Raw genomic sequence first — 17,310 nt, 5'->3', positions numbered from 1 at the left:
CCAGACATACTTATATATGACGATAAGGAATAGGGGTAAAAGAATTAGAAAGGGGAAAAGGGTGAAAGTAGGAGTAAAAAGACAGAAAAAAAGTAAACCTAAACCCTAAAAGAGCCCAACTATCCCCAAACTAACACTACCCACAACAGACTCCCACAAACAAGAAATACATAAGATAAATGGACAAATGTAGACAAAACACAGTACTACAGTATACACAAACAATATTTATTTCACAAAAGGACTTTACAGATAGCACACAGGACAAAAACAGCACAAAATCTCTGGAAAACACTCTCTACACAGCCACACAGGCGAGAAGGATCATAGACTGCAAAGTGAATTGAAAGTACACCCACTGTACATGATCTGTAAACAGGATATCCTATTACATCACTTCCTGTATGAAAAGTCCCGCCTTTTTCGCGTTATGCGTCATTTTTTGTTGCACAAAATTGTATTTGCTTCATTTTTTTTGACGCACAGACGTGAATATTAACCCGCATCCATATAATGATACATGGACTGTACAAATATCTGGATGCGGGTTCAATTTCACTCCTGTGCGTCAAAAAAATTTACGCAAATACAGTTTTGGTAAACAAAAAATGACGCACAGCGCGAGGGACGTCAAATTTACAGTGCATTAACTGGTTTGGGGCATTTTTACTTGTTTTTTGGTTATTTTACATTTGGAACACATCAGAGATTGGCTAATTGAAGACAGTATGGTGTTGATGGTGTATGTTCACATGTGTGACATCATACTGCAGCGGAACATCATCCACTACACCCTTCACAGTATTTTTACAGTTGGCTGACGCAATAGATGGTCATAAGTGTGGCCTACATATATGTATGGCACAAATTGTGCATGTTTTTCATAAGGAGAGGATAGCATTGTGACGCACATATGTACAATACCTAAATTCCTTTGGCTCAAAGTGTGTGCTTTGACAACTAATGTGTTGGTTGACCAAGTGTGTGTGTATCACATGAAGCATAATTGTACATATGGTTGTATGAATGTGACGTCCATGTGTCCAATCCTAAGATGCAAGTCAAATTGAAAATGAGCAAGGGCATGTGTTAGTCATACATGTAACAACACCCGTAAAGTAGACTTCCAAGTTTTAGGGTCACGTAGACACCACATGTGACATAGCATGCACCAGATGGATGGCAGACGCATGTTCATGTCAATGGTCCACATTTTCTACATCCTATGTCCTAGAGTATTGGTAAGAGCTTCCTAGGCACTAGTTGGTGAATCCCACAGAGAGTCATACACATGCATTGAGGAAGTGGGTACCATTTTGTTTGCACAGACAGACAAGGGTCAATCTCATATGTATGATGACACCACAGTTGAGGCCATAGAAGTGAGCCCCAACTATCAAGTGGCTGTGGTGGACCAGCATACAAGACAGCACATGTCCACATATTTCCAGTGATCAATTGCTCATAGGTGTCTTGTTCATGTGTGTGGTCCAATGATGATCCTGTAGATTGTTTGGGGTGTAATTTGTCACAGTTCGGACCAGGACTCATCATGTGTCAGTGGCAGCTATTCCTGTTACTACTGAGAATCCTTTGTTGATCAATGTGAGTAAAGTAGATGTGGACATGTGAACCAACATGTGGATGGTCCCACCCTGTCACTAAAGACGTGTAATGAGACAGTCAACAGGGCAACCTTGGTGTGCTGAGTGAGATAATGTCTCAATTGTCATGTTCCGGGAGGTGTCATTACAACATTTGTACACAGGTTGGCCTCTGCACTTCCCACTGCATCTGGGAACATCATAGCCTCTGTGCTGATTATTCTCGCAGCTATTCACCACACACGGCCCATCACTATGTTGTGCGCACTGTGATGCTGTGTGTGAACTGTCATGGTCCTGACATTTGTGTATTATTCATGGACATTATCAGAGGTTGCTGGTTGTGCTGAAAGCCCCGTACCCAATCCCTGCCTATGATCCTGGGACACTGTCACACTTTGTCATTCATGCATAAATGCAACCCAGACAAGGGATGGGCCATGAATTTTGCTTTTCCAAGAGGATGTAACTCAAATGGTACAGTTAAAAGCCAGATGATGCTATACAATGTATTTGGGTATGCATGGAAGAAGCCCATGCCCAATGCCCCCTAATGAATGGGAGGTTTGCTTACGCACGTGTGGCACATATGTAGACACAGGGATACTTTAGTGTGACGCACAGACAGTTGCCAGTCAGGCTGACAGAATGCAAGGTGATTCAGGATCCAGTTACTTGACAAGTTACGTAATCAGTGGTCTGACTGAGACTGTATTGAGGACAAAGTTGACAGTTGACATGTCAAACTGTGTACGTCCTGTGTTTTTGAAGGTGACAAATGAACCCAAGGGCTGTGTTGCACAGCTTAATTAGTATCAATGGTTGACGGTGTATTTGACATAATGGCAACTGCTATGCTGTTCCAGGCATCATCAGGGGCAGTGCTTTTTGAAATGGGTGGTGTGCATGGAGGTGATCACAGGTGTGGGCTGCATCTGTTTCTCACCAGTCCTGTAGGTGAGACTTGCATTCTAAGGGCCAACAGACATTTTCACAAGGGGTAGCAATCTACATGTGCTAACAGGGCTTTGAAACTAGAAGACAGTGTATAAATTGACCTGACGTCCTTGCAGTCAGATGTTATATGACAATGGCATACCTTAGGAAAGGGTGTAGCACACTGGTTTGCTAATGTTGGTCTGTGTGTGTAGAGGAGGTATTATCAGGGTACACATCTTAGTATTCCAGGGACCTCTTCCGACAGGTGGGTTGTGACCAGGTGCATGGGTGTGTCAGGAGTTAGGAAATGGGCTGACATGTACATGGAATGTCATGTGCGCAATGCATGACATATGTGTGGCACTTGTGCTGTCTATGTTCTGCTTATATGGAACTCTAGTCACAGATATTCCTTGCAAATATTGGATGCAGTTGGACTAACTGCTGTCAAGGGTCTGGTCAGGCGTTCCTGTTAGTGATGCCAAAGCACATTGACTGCCTCATGTATGAGGCTTGTTTTCCCCTTATTGAGTGATGGTGTCATAGTTGTGTGCCATATGCTGCGTTGGACCTTGCTTTCAACATGTATGTGTGAAATAGTTGTGGTCCTCTGCTATTGCCTTCAAAGGAGATATGTACATGATATATGTCATTAAGGGCCAGATGTAGAAAGGGTTTTGCGCCTCGCAAACAGCGAAAAACGCCATTTGCGAGGCGCAAAAGCCTCTCCGGTATGCAGAAATGCATTTTGCGAGTCGGATCTGACTCGCAAAATGCATTTCCGACTCGCAAATAGGAAGGGGTATTCCCTTCCTATTTGCGACTCGCAATGCAATTCAATTCCATTCGCGGTCGCAAATGGAATCGCAGTTACCATCCACTTGAAGTGGATGGTAACCCAGTCGCAAACGGGAAGGGGTCCCCATGGGACCCCTTCCCCTTTGTGACTGGACAAAAAAATATTTTTTCAGAGCAGGCAGTGGTCCAATGGACCACTACCTGCCCTGAAAAAATCCGAAACTAAAGGTTTCGTTTTTTTTTTTCAAAGTGCAGCTCGTTTTCCTTTTTCGCAATTTGGATTTTTGCTACATCTGGCCCTAAGATTGTGTGTGTATGTGACCATTGTATGTTAGGCATTACATTAGCTCTGGGATGTTCTGTGTCCTACTCAGTATCTCAGCAATGCTCCATGAGGCAACACTCTTATTCTGATAAGTAGAGATGAAGGTGTGCAAAAAGGAATAGCCAGACCATGATATGGTGATTATAATAGGTGTTTATTTAAATTAGTTAACTAAAGTGGTGAAGGTGATCATATTAAAAAGAAATTATTTACGATCTGTTGCCGCCTGCGTATACCAGCGGCCGTGTTCTGTAGTTCCCCCTCCTGTTGCAGGCCAGCATCCTCCTCTTCCTCCTCTTCAGGCATTTGTGGCTCTGGTTCCAGGAGGGGAATGTTTCTTTTGATACAAATGTTGTGCAATATTGCGCATGTGAGGATGATCCTACAGACCATCTCGGGGGAATATAGGAGGCTACCACCAATGATGACGAGGCAGCGGAACCTTGACTTGAGGATGCCGAAGGTCCGCTCGACAATGCTGCGTGTCCTCCTATGGGCCTCGTTGTATGCATGCTCTGCAGCAGTACTTGGGTTGCCAAATGGTGTCATAATCCATGGCTGGATGCCATACCCCTGATCAGCTGCAAATGAAAATGAATGAAATCATGTTGATGTAGCAGGCACTATTGAAAAGACCTTTCATGGCAGTAGTTGTCTTGTGTTGTCTGTGACTCTTTTGTGTACTAATGTGGCATCCTTTGCTTGTAGGCTGTACCATCTGCATTGTGTTGTTTCCTTGGCTGAACGAGTGTTTGTCTGCTAACTGTTTGTCAGCAGTATGTTTTGGGATTTGCAGTACAGTGTGCCCTCCCTAGCATTGTGACTTGTGATACAGGTGTCCGTGTGTCTTCACTAGGGGTGAGATGATAGCTCCATGCAGAGTTAAAATTGAAAGTGTTGTTAACACGTTCATATCAAAGTACCCTGGACATCCCATACCTTGAAACTTATGCAATGTATTAATGTAAAGGTCATTGGGACACTTACAATTTGCAAGGTGACATTTAGGCAACCACACTCATTGACGTCTTCACATTAGGCTGTACAGTAATTTCCGGTGTGTGACAGGTTCAATGGTGACTTAAGAAACATGGCTAGTGATGTCACGACCTCAGTGTGTTCCTGTTGACATGTTGCTGTTGTGGTGTATGTGTTGTGTGACCTAGAGGGTTGCTGTGCAGTGAGTATATAAGTAGGCTTTTGTACTTACCAACAAGTAGTCCATTGCCATACCGTCCATCCTGGAAGTGTTGATTGATGGTGCAGTGACGGAAGATGTATGAGTCATGTACACTCCCAGGATATTTAGCCACGATGTTGGTGATCAATCCCTGGTGATCGACTATGGCCTGCACGTTGATGGAATGTGTGTGCTTCCTGTTGCGGTAGAGGTGTTCAGTTGCAGCAGGTGGCACAAGGCGTACATGTGTGCAGTCGATTGCACCAAGGATGTGTGGGAAGCCACTGATTGCGTAGAACCCCTGTTTTGTTTCCTGCTGCTTCTGCAGGGTGTTAGGGAAGCAGATGTGGCGGGTGTCAGTCGAATGATGGCATCCAGTACTTTGGCCAAAAAGGCGGAGAATGATGGTTGTGATATTCCGCCAACCAGGGCACCAGTTGTTTGGAAAGAGCCACTTGCCATCATATGAAGTACGGCAAGCAGCTTTGTTTCTGTTGGGATGGTGCGGAGTGTCAGCAAAGTGGGGGCCAACTGCTGTTCAATGTTGCGCAGCAGCTGCTGAATGGCCTGCCAGTTCAACTGGTACCTCTGTATGATGTTGTGTTCCCTGAGACCCTGAAGGGTTGTTCTTGGGCGGAATATCCTCTCCTGCCTTCTGCGCTGCCTTTGGGGTCCCTGCTGGTGTTGTTGTAGCTGCTGTTGTTGCTGCTGGGCTCTGCGTCTGCGTGCACACTGGATTAGAATCATCTCCATGGCTCCCTGTTGCTGCTCTGCTGCTCTGCTGTTTGTTCTGTGTGTTCTGATTAAATACAGGTATGTTTGCCCCATTTTAACGCCTGCCCTGACCCAGGCGTTAATTTTTGATGCAAATCAGGCTGTGCGTCATTTTCTGGCTCCGCCTCCCGGCCGTGCCTCATTTTTGCCCGAAAGCATAAATACGACGCACGGCCCTTTAAGCCATTTTTTGGACGGGAACGCCTACCTTGCATATAATTAACGCAAGGCGGGTTGCCGCATCCAAAAAATTACGCACACAGCGGAATTTTGTCGTCCACGGGCTCGGGCATCAAAGTTTAAATACGGGGCAACGTTTGCGCTGATTGTGCGTCAAAATTTTTGACGCACAATAGGCGCAGACGGAGTATAAATATGCCCCTTTCTGTTTAATTGCCTTAGCTAAGACCAGTTCCTTAATTCAATCGTCCAAGAAATTGACTAAGATGGTATGTGGAAATTTTGAGCGAGAGGAACGTGTCACTAGAACCCCATGTGGCCCTGTGATTGTTAAATCACCCAAATGCTCCGGAAGAACATGATTTTGATAAATGTGTTGAGCCATTGGCGAACCTGTTGGCCTTTGCATCCTTCAGTAACCCATCTATACGAAGATTGCGATGTTGTGAATGATTTTCAAGTTCCTATATTTTATACTCAAGTGAAGATTTTAGTGCATGGAACCGACTAACTTGTTTCTGCATAGCAGTGACTTGATCTTCCAAATCTAAAATTCCGGACTCTGTCACCTTCAATCTCTCTGAAAGCTGGGCCATTGTTGCTTCGATTTTTGAGAGTCTAGCATGGAGTGAAACGATGTCCGACGATTGTGAAGCCTTAAGTTCTCTGATCTCTACTAAGACCAGGTGAAGCATAATTTTAGCATCCCATTGCATAGTAATTGACTTAGGGCACAGATATTGCTTTTGAGTCTCCTGCTGCACCCCTCCCAGAGGACAAGAGGGCATTGCAGAACCAACCCATCTCTTCCCCTTGGCATTACTAGTAGGCTCTGAAGCACACGGAAATGCTGTCACTACTGTCTGAACAACAGGAACAGACACCTGCAAACAATCAACATCTGCCATAAGATTGGGGGCGGAGCTGGTGTTGGAGGTGTTGCAGAAAAGGAATGTAGGGCTGAGGTCAGAAAGCCTCCGATGCACCTGTGACTCCTTTACTCTAAGAGAACAAGGGCTATTCCTTGACCGCCAGCAGTCTGATCTGGAGATTCCACTGCTACGATTGTCATTGAAGCCAAAGTACATCCTTCTGCCTCTACTGAGACCATCGGTCTTGATCGTGTCCTAGACAGCAAGATTGTCCTCTGAACTCACAGAAATTGTAGCCATCCTTAACTTCTGTCACTGCTGTGAGCTGCGATTGGCCATGCCACTGACTGCCCTGTTCGTTTTTTTGCTCTCTGCGCCAAGGCTGATGCTTTGATATTGGCAGCACCAGCTGGCTTACAATGCTTTCTCATAGTTTACAGTCGCTGGAATGCTTTAACGTGCCTCTTAACTTTGCCTCTCAAGCACCGGGCGTTAATGGTGGCTGGCTCTAATGGGACTAGAGAAAATGTTTTGCTGAGGAAATAATTTGCAACAAGCTAGCCAGTGAGCCCCAGCTGGGTAGTTGAATTGTGCCTGGTAAATTATGCGCAGTGCACACAGAGCACTCACAACCAGTCCAGAAGAAAGCCAGAAGGAAGTCAGAGTCATCCCCACCAGGGCAGAAAACAGCAACATCACCTTAGCTCTCCAATTAATGCGCAATTGCACCACCAACATCCACCCAGGCACAAACCTGCTCACCACTGGCTCAACAAAGTAGAGGTGCAACAACAGCTGTGTTGTTTCCAGCAGTCTCCACCACCTCAGGGCAGCCAATTGTGAGAGCAGCTTCCCAGCTGCAGAATAGTCACAATTGCAGGCACCATTAGAGTGTGAACCCAGAGCTCCACACAGCTGTAGGACTTCACCACTTTCTTAGCCATCCACACCCGCCCAACCGAAAAGCAGCATCACAGAGCTCAGAGCAGCTCCATTGCAAAGGCCACAGAAACAGCCATGAGTCAGCTCCAAACAAAAACAAACACCGCCATGGAACTGCCACACTTGTGCAGTGTTCAAATCTCTCCATCTTACCCCAGCGTCACGTCGGCAGAAGAACCAGTGTAGCAGGAGGGAGGGGCCGCAAGTGCTCAACCGCAGATCATGTAGGATGCGCCCGCAGTCATCAGAGACACCAAACCTGGCCACCTTATCTCTTGCAGATTGGGAATTACACTCATAAGATGTAACAAGGTAATCCCAATGTTTTCCTATGGGAGAAATAGGCCTTGCAGTAGTGAAAAATTAATTTGAGATTTTTGGTTTAACTACCAGGGCATGTATAACTTAAAGTTACATGTCCTACCTTTTAAATACATTGCACCCTGCCCTGTGGGAAACGTAGGGCCTACCATAGGGGTGATTTATATGTATAAAAAGGGAAGGTTTAGGCTTGGCAAGAGATTTAACTTGCCAGGTCAACATGGCATTTTAAAACTGCACACACAGGCTCTTCAATGGCAGGCCTGAGACACTGGGACTACTTAGGTGGATGGCACAATCAGTGCTGCAGACACACTAGTAGCATGTAACATAGAGGCCCTGGGCACATGTAGTGCACTTTATTAAGGACTCATAAATAAATTAAATATGCCAGTTGTATGTTATCATATACTAAAGGAAAGAGCACATGCACTTTAGCACTGGTTAGTAGTGGTAAAGTGCACAGAGTCCTAAAGCCAGCAAAAACTAGTTCAGAAAAAGTGGATGAGGAAAGCAAAATGTTTGGGGTGACCCTTCAAAGAGGGACATTTTCCAATAGTTGGCATTTATTACATTCAATAAATTCCACCTCAGGGGAGTCTGATTTTACCATGGGCTATAAATATCACATCAATTAGCGGGCCATTCATAATGAGGCCTCATTCCAAGGTAAGAGCTAATCTTCTATGTTTGCATAGGGACCTGGAAGTGCAAGTTGTTTGAAAATTATCACACCCTTGCAGTTTTCCCTGACATTCCTTTATTACAAGTCACAGTAAATTCTAATACAGGAATTTGCATAGGGATCAGACTTCGAAGTTTTCTGTTTATTATCCTACCCTCACAGTCTTCCCCTAGATTCAAGCATGTGAAACCTTTTATTAAACAATTCAAATATCATATTTTTAGGTTTAAAATAGGTATCTGTCATACCCCGTTAAAGTTATTTTAAGAAAATAAAAGATTGCAATATCCTTCCAGTTGTGAGGAAAACAGTTTTAATGTTAAATTGCATGAAGTTGGCGCATATATTTTAGCACCAACTTGCACTCCTGATGAAATATTGCTAGTTTGCAGGTAAAAACTAGGCCAAATAGAAATTGCTTGGTTTCAAACCAAAAGTGCCTTTACAAGAAGAAGCCAACCAAGAGAGCTTATTTCTATCACCCTTCTGCACAGGAAGTGACATCTCTGGATTTTCCATCATCCGTCTGCACAGGAAGTAACATCACTGGTTTCTTGTTAAAGCTGCTTTTAAAAGAAGCCAAGCAAGTGGACTTATTTTCATCATTTATCCGCACAGGAAGTGACATCACTGAATTTCTGATCATCCATCTGTATAGGAGACGACATCATTGGATTTCCCATCATCCATCTGCACAGAAAGTGACATTGCTGGTGTACCCCCCAAAAAATTGCCTTTAAAAGAAGAAGCCTAGGAAGAGGACTCATTTCCATCATCCATCTGCATAGGAAGTGACATCACTCCTACCTCCCCCCGGGACATACTTAATGGCTGCCACAGCATGGATGCCCAGCAGCCGTGCCACTGGTGTGCAGAAGTATCACCAAAGGCAAGCTCCCCTGCACAAGGACCATGCCCAATACCAGAAATTCTAGTCCTAAAACTCCTGCTGCTTCACACAGAGACCCTCCATGCCCTCAACGCCAGCTGAAAACTCCACACGCTGGGGCCTAACCGCACAACACTGAAGGAGCATTCTCCTGCCCTTCCTGCAATTTTTTTGTGCACTTATCCACCCCGAACACTCACAGCACCCAATCCCTCTATCTTACACTCACAAAGTCCTGTAAACACCCACACAATGCTTAACACTTCCATGCATGTTCCTCAACACTCACTCAACAAATAGACCACAGAGATTGGGACCTGCTGCACAATAATGGCCCTGACCTACTTTTCATCAAAGAAACTTGGCTGACCCCTGGATCAGCACCTGACATCGACATTAGCTACAAAAATGCCAGGCAAGACAGACTTCACAACCCCAGAGGCGGTATTGCCATTATCCACAAGAACACCATCAGATGCACCATATCCATGGACACATCATCCTCCAACATGGCACATCTCTCTTTCAAGCTCCACAGCACAGCCAACTTCACCCTAAGCAGAATTCTCATCTACTGACCATTGGGGGTGTGCACCAACTTCACCAACACTTTCACATACTTCGCTACACCACACACTTTCTATGCAACAATTACATCCTACTTGAAGACCTAAATTTCCACCTGGAAGACTACGCCAATTCTAACTCAAAACCACTAATTGAAGACCTTGGAAGCTAGGGCTTCACCCAACGAGTAAAGGGACCTACCCACATGGCCGACACCACCTATATCCTATTTTCATCACCTTACACAACATCCAAGTCGACAAGCCCACACCAGTCCCCTGGACATACTACACCCTTATGAAGCACAGAATCCCCATCTCTGTCCAGCACACACTCATACAGCAGACCAGCATGCCCAATCTGGAACAGCATCACTGACAAGGACTGTGACACCACTTTCAACACCCACCAACCCGTACACATGAACATCCTCCCCAAAGCCATTAACAATTTCAACAGTTAAATCACCTCCTGCACTGACTCTCTGTCCCACCCCTCCCGACCCAGCAAACACAGCAATACAACAGGATCCATACCCCAGGCCAGCTGATGCACGGAGGAACTGAAGCACAAATGGAGCAGGAGCTTGACCTCTTACTCGATCACCCCCTAGCTGGTCCTCTGCAACTATTTTTCTCAATTCTTCAGCAACAAAATCACTGCCATTTACAGCAACTTCAGACCCGCATCTGGAGCCGACAGACATCGCCAAATGCCTCCCGATCATATCCTCAGAACCAGTGCTAACCATATGATCAGTCATCACCCAAGAAGAAACCACTGCCAATCTCCCTGCTACCATTCCCTGCCAAGGTATTAGAGAAAATCATCAAAGGTCACCTCACCAAATCCTCAATGAGCACCAACTCCTTTACACCACTCAGTCTAGTTTCACACCCAACCATAGCACAAAAACTGCCCTTAGCGCCGCCACAGAAGACACCTGCATGACTGTGGATGAACACAGACACAGAAGCCCTCATCTTCCTTGACCTCACTGCAGCGTTTGACACACTCTCCCCTAATCCTCATTCAGTGCCTACATGACATCTGAATCCAAGAATGTGCACCCCAGTGGATCTGCTCTTTCCTGACTCAGTCAGTCAGCCTGGAAACATATATTTCTGAGACCTGTGACCTAATCAGAGGAGTTCTACAAGTATCTTCTGTTAGCCCAATTCTCTTTAACGCGTACATGATCTCTCTAGCCAGCATCACCCTCTCTTAAATTAATGTCCTTTCCTATGCTGAGGACATGCAACTCATTGTCTCCCTCATGGACAAGATGTTGACTACCTGGATCAATTTCAATGCCTGATGACTGAAATCGCCCACTGGATGAAGTCCAGCTATCTAAAACTGAATGCTGGCAAGCGGAATTGTGATCTTCAAGGACAGCACATCACCGTGGGGCTCCACCTGGTGTCCAACAGAGCTAGGACCGACAATTCTAACAACCTCAGGATCATCACTGACACCAAACTCAACATGAAAGCCCAAGTCAATACTGTCTACGCCTCATGCTTCCATACCCTGAAAATGCTGTGGAAGATTTTCGAATGGCTACCAGTCAGCACCCGAAAAACCATCATATGCACACCCTTATCCCAAACATTCTGGCCTACAGGAACACCATCTTTAACAGGATCAAAACAAATTCACAGAAGGCTGCAGACAATTCATAATTTGGCAGCTAGAAACACCCTCAACGTCCTATGCTACTTATGTCATACCACACATGAAGTAGCTCCACTGCCTCCTAGTTCACAGATAGGTGGAATATAAACTCCTCACCATCACTTTCAAGGCATTACATAGCACTGACACAGCATACCTGAACAATCACATCTGCTGTCACAAACCTTAGAGACACCTTCGAGCGTCTGGACTCCTACTTGTACACATCCAACGCATAGGGAAAACCAGTTCCAGTTGTTGAGCCTTCTCCTACCTTGCTTCTAAAGTGTGAAAGGACCAACCTCTTCACTTAAGAGCCTCCTCCTCACACCTAGAATATCACAGAAAAGCTGAAGACCTGACTTTTCAAATTAGTTCCATTAGGCCCTAGGTGTGGCTAGATTTTAACCTGCTCAATGCCAGGATACCCTCGGTTGATAGTGCATTCTACAAATCTGAGTAACATAACAACTTGTAATTTGAAGGTTCTTCTTGCTCTGATCATTTGGCGTTATTGTCTATCTTAGTTCCTTGATACTGATTTGATGGCTTCCTTCCTTGTGCTTGTGTTTATCCTACCCAGGAGCATTTTGTCTCCCATTTCTCTGATTGGATGATGAATCCTTCCCCTTCTCCCAACATTCACTAGCCTCTCACGTCAGACTTTGCCTTCCAGTAGATGGGAAGGATTATTTTTTCTTCCTCCGATGAGCAGCCATCTTGAAATATTTTTGACATTACAAGAGGGACACCTGTGCATGAGGTAGACAGCTTTGAATGTGTTTGTTTCAATTTAACATACCCAATGCAAAGATGGCTGCTGCAGATATGACACTTCCACAGTGTCTGCCTCTGAATGTAATGTGTTAAAATATTATTAACATATTACAAATACATTCAAAGATGTCCAGCATTCCTAAACATGCATCAACAACTGCCACCTTGGTACAGCATTAGTTAAACTATTACAAATGCATTCATATATGACCACCAGTAACGCACTTGCATTGATGGTGAATATCTCTTAATGCATTTATAAGGTTGTAAAATACAAACCAAGAGGTCTACTATGAATGTGTGCATATTGGTGGCAGCTAATTAAACCAAAGATAAAATTGGCAAAGCCAATAAGTTCCAGTTATGATACCTTTTGGCTTTGCCAATGCTCGTTTGACCTTTCTGTTTACCTGATCAACTGATTTTCATGTTGCATGGCAATAGCTTGTAAATTTTGTAAATATCATGTACTTGTTATGCTGTTTGCCACAGCATCTCAATAGTTCTCGGTCTGATTCACAAAGATATATGTACATATATATATCTACTACTGTACCTAAGTGTAAATCTACACTTTTTTGCACCATTTCTGAGTTAAGAAGTACACCTAAGTGTACACTTGCATGTCTTAAAAACACCCAGGTGGAGCCTCCTGCAACAAAGTTTACAAGTGTAAAGTTACTGCTAGTAACTTTACACATACAGGTGGAGATCTACGCTACCATGGTAGAGAACTCCTTTTGGGGAAAAATGGGGAAAATATTACAATTTAGAGACTATTTTAAATATTTTAATATAAAATATAAAGGGCACATATAAAACCTAGAACTATATAAATAAAATGACATAGCATATAATGTGCATAAACTAATTAATTCGATTTATTTAAAAATACAATTTCTTAAATAATAGCTCATCCAAATTCCCTCCCATAGTTACACTTTTAATTATTTATTGTTTATTATATTTTATTTAACTTTATGTGTATAAATCATTTAATTTTTATTTTTTAACAAAAGTTTTCTTTTTTAATTAAGTTTATTATTAACATTTAAACTAATCAAAGAATTATTAAATATTTACATTTTTTACATTAAAGAACAGAATATATATATATATATATGTCTGTGGATGTATTTTAAGAATCAAAATTATTGCATTTATTTAGCAGCAATTTTTTTGGGGTGTTATTGTAGTCCATGCCGCCATTATTTTCTATGGCAGTGGATTCCCAACCTTGTGTCCGTGGACTCCCAGGTTCTGTGACACATTCGCAGGGGGTTCACAGGCCTGGGCCGGGAGATAGGTATTTCTTCACCTGTGGCCTCTGACAAATGTGTCTGTATTTTATTTATTACCTCCTTTGTGCAGCAGTTTTAAAAGTACTGCAAAGTTCCTTGCACATCCAGCAGCTTTAAGGCAAAAATGAAGGTGTCAATATAGCCCTAGCGATTAATGTACCTGCTGGAGAGAGATGGGAGTTTTGTCTAGTGGCAGTTTTGACTCAAAGGTAGCACAGATGGCTAATATGCCTGCTGCAAAGAATGTTTATAGTGCGAAGAACAGTATTTTATGAGCATTTCACAGCGGGTTACTGCTTTTGTAACAGAGATTGTTTTGTCACTGTGCAATTCATAAGTTACAATCATAATCTAGCATAGCTGTATGTAAACTGCAGGGCACAAAATAGAAAGTAATTTTTTCTCCAGTCTTTCATTTACCTTATACTGGTAAAAAAAGGTTTGCTTGTGTAGAAATACATTCTCCTTATTAAAGTCAACCTTAACCACTGTGTTGTGTTCTGAATCCTGTGTTTGTGCTTGTCAAGTCTTAGAAAATGCCAACCAGTGTGGATGACATTTTAATCCCTGCAAGGTGCTCCAACAACCTACTCTGGTAAGACGGGTGCTATAAAACAAATGAATTGCATGTGGCAGAAAGGCTATGGGGAGATGAGATACTCTTATGGTTTTACTTCCTTTCCCCACCACATATTTATGTGAAAAAGCTTTCTCAGATCTTATGTACCTAAAAAGTAAAAACAGAAATCTTTTGGGAAATGTAGAATCTAACCTGAGGAAACCAAACATGGAAAAGTTAGTCACCGAGATGCAACGCCAACCTTCCCGTTAACATTTTTTGATTTTTGCATATTTTTTCAATATAAAATAATTTTATCTTTAGTAATTGGAGGATTTGTTTGGTGTGTACTTGTTTGTGTGTTGTTTGTGAATTACTGTTTAGATGTTTGAAATTTAAATCATACAAATTGTTTGGGTGTCGCAAGTTCCAGTAATGATTCAAGGCGGGGTCCTCAGGAGTGAAATGGATAGGAACCACTGTTCTATGGAAATGTGTTGCAGTACCTGCGTAGCCTTGTGTGGTGCTGGACATGCTCCAATGACAGGTTGGTGTATGTTTACTACAGTTTTATCACTTTTAGAGCTGTAGTAACTTTAGCAGTGTAATTTGTGAATAGCATTGGGGTCACTCTGCTGTGGGTGGGTGTAGTAGCCTGTCACTTCCTAAACCCTTCCGTAGTTTTCTCTAAGCCCCCTTCTTTTTTATAGCAAGTAGTCTCCATTTTCCAGGTACTCCCCCTTGTCTCTCGCACATTTATAAATGAACCGTAGGCACAAAAACCATGGACAAGGTGGAGCAGGAGGCCTCCGCCTGTAGGTTAGTGAATAGAATTTTGTGGTACATGAATAGTCCTATTGTGGTACTACTCCGTGTTCTACAAAATGCAGTTTATGAATAGAGCCGTTCGTCAACATTCACGGAAAACCATAGCCATCTGACCCCATGCAAGTCACTCTGGTTCTTATCAACACTGCTTGCAGTGATATTCTAATGATACTGTTTCATCTTGTTAGACAAGTGCCACTTGACTGCTTCAATGTGACTGTAAATGGCCTAGGGTAGAGTCTGAATGGTCCCTGTGGCAACTAGAATTATCTGTTTTTCTATAACACATATCTACTTGTGTAAACCTCAAGAAACTGACAAATGGTCTCAAGAAGGAGTGGAGTGAGGGTATGATTCTATGTGACAAAAGTTTTCTTTAAGGATTGTTGTGACTTTTAATGAGGCTATTAAGCACATATGAAATTTACTTATGTCATAACATAATATGAATTGCAACAAAATGCAATAGACCTTTCTGAATATCATAGTTGCATACTCTCTGATTATTTTTTGTTTCTTAGTGACTTCTTGTTTCATCTTTGATTTAGGTGATGCTCGCTAAATCAAAAAACACAGGAGACTTATACGCTGTGAAAGTGTTAAAAAAAGATGTAATTCTGCAAGATGATGATGTAGAATGCACCATGACTGAGAAACAAATCCTGGCACTTGCAAAGAATCACCCATTCCTCACTCAGCTGTGTTGCTGCTTCCATACGCCAGTAAGTACTGATGACGTTTCCTCATATCACATTTACATCCATATAACACTGGTGTGCATCCGTCAATAGCCATTTCTATTTTCCAACACTAAAAATGAATGCTTTTATAAGTACTTGCTAAATCCTTTCTGTAAGAAATATTATATTGCCTTTTGTGTGTGTGTGTGTGTATATATATATATATTGTTTTTTTATAGATAGGTAGATAGATAGATATACTATGCCCTAACACACTTTTTACAAAGAAATGACTGGGAAGTGCCTTACGTTGTGGAGTTAATTTCCGAAACAGACGAGATAGTGGTTTAACTTGTTGGTGGTCCACTGACCAAAAATGGATTTCAGTTTAAACACAGATGACAATACTTTTCTCTAAAAATCCTTCCATCCAAAACTGCTTATGCTACTTGAAAAAAAAAAAAAAAGGAAAATCCTAGAATTTAAGAATAAGAGATTCCATTTATAATTGGATGCATATATATATATATATATATATATATATATATATATATATATATGTATATATATATATATATATATATATATATGTATATATATATATATATATATATATATATATATATCTTGTTTATTCAAGATTATTGGGCAGTATTTTTAGAAGCTTGAGTTTATTTTAAAAAAAAGATGTCTCTGGATATAAAAAATTATGAATTGTCCCCTGGAGGCATTTTAAACTGTTAAATAATGGTGCAGCAAAATGATTTTTTGCAGTTGAGCTCAATTCATTTTCAGTTTATTGATTTAGATTGACTCAGAGATCAACAGTAAAACATACTTTAAAATAAGTGAAACATACTATAAAACAGTCATTATATAAGTGCATTGCAGGTGAGTCCAGAGCAAGGTTTAAGCACAAAAGAGAAGAGGCAAAATTGTAACCTTCTGGATGTTTTAACAGGCTTCACTTTTTCAGAATCCAATATAATCAGAGCGGCACGGCGGTCCTCAAAAGAGAGTCAAATGTGTACTGGATTTTGATGGTGTATAGTTAAATGGGGGTTAAATGACGGTGTTAAGATTATTATGAACATAAACTTGGTTGTTTTTTGAGGCCAGATTTATTAAGAAGTCATGCAACACAGCACAGCAACTAAAGTTGATGTACAGCGTTGTAAAATGTGGTGCTGTTCTCTTTGCTCCTTGACCTGGCACACTTTTGCCAGCCATGCACCAATGCAGAAACCTTGCAACATAGACCAGCCGAACAAATGTTTCCCTGATCTAAGGAACAGTACCTAAGAAGCTAAAAATTGGCCAGATCACATCTTTACTAAAGGACAGCAGATATGCCCCGGACGACCTGCATAACTTTAACCTGGTGTCCTACCTACACACATTTGTGGTTGAGA

The 17,310-nt window shown here is 42.3% G+C and overlaps 1 protein-coding gene across 1 annotated transcript in view; it reads left to right on the top strand.

Annotated features, from left to right (window-relative positions):
- PRKCH (protein kinase C eta) overlaps positions 1 to 17,310 on the top strand; it is a 656,855-nt gene that overhangs the window by 432,777 nt on the left and 206,768 nt on the right. Inside the window, exon 9 of the mRNA XM_069207402.1 lies at positions 15,767 to 15,940. Coding sequence (XP_069063503.1) covers positions 15,767 to 15,940 — 174 coding nt within the window. The remainder of the gene's footprint in view (positions 1 to 15,766; positions 15,941 to 17,310) is intronic.

Source organism: Pleurodeles waltl, chromosome 9 (assembly GCF_031143425.1).
Source record: "Pleurodeles waltl isolate 20211129_DDA chromosome 9, aPleWal1.hap1.20221129, whole genome shotgun sequence".
Taxonomy (NCBI): Eukaryota; Metazoa; Chordata; class Amphibia; order Caudata; family Salamandridae; genus Pleurodeles; species Pleurodeles waltl.
Note: the sequence above shows the minus strand (reverse complement) of the source record. Positions and strands in the feature narration are given on the sequence as shown.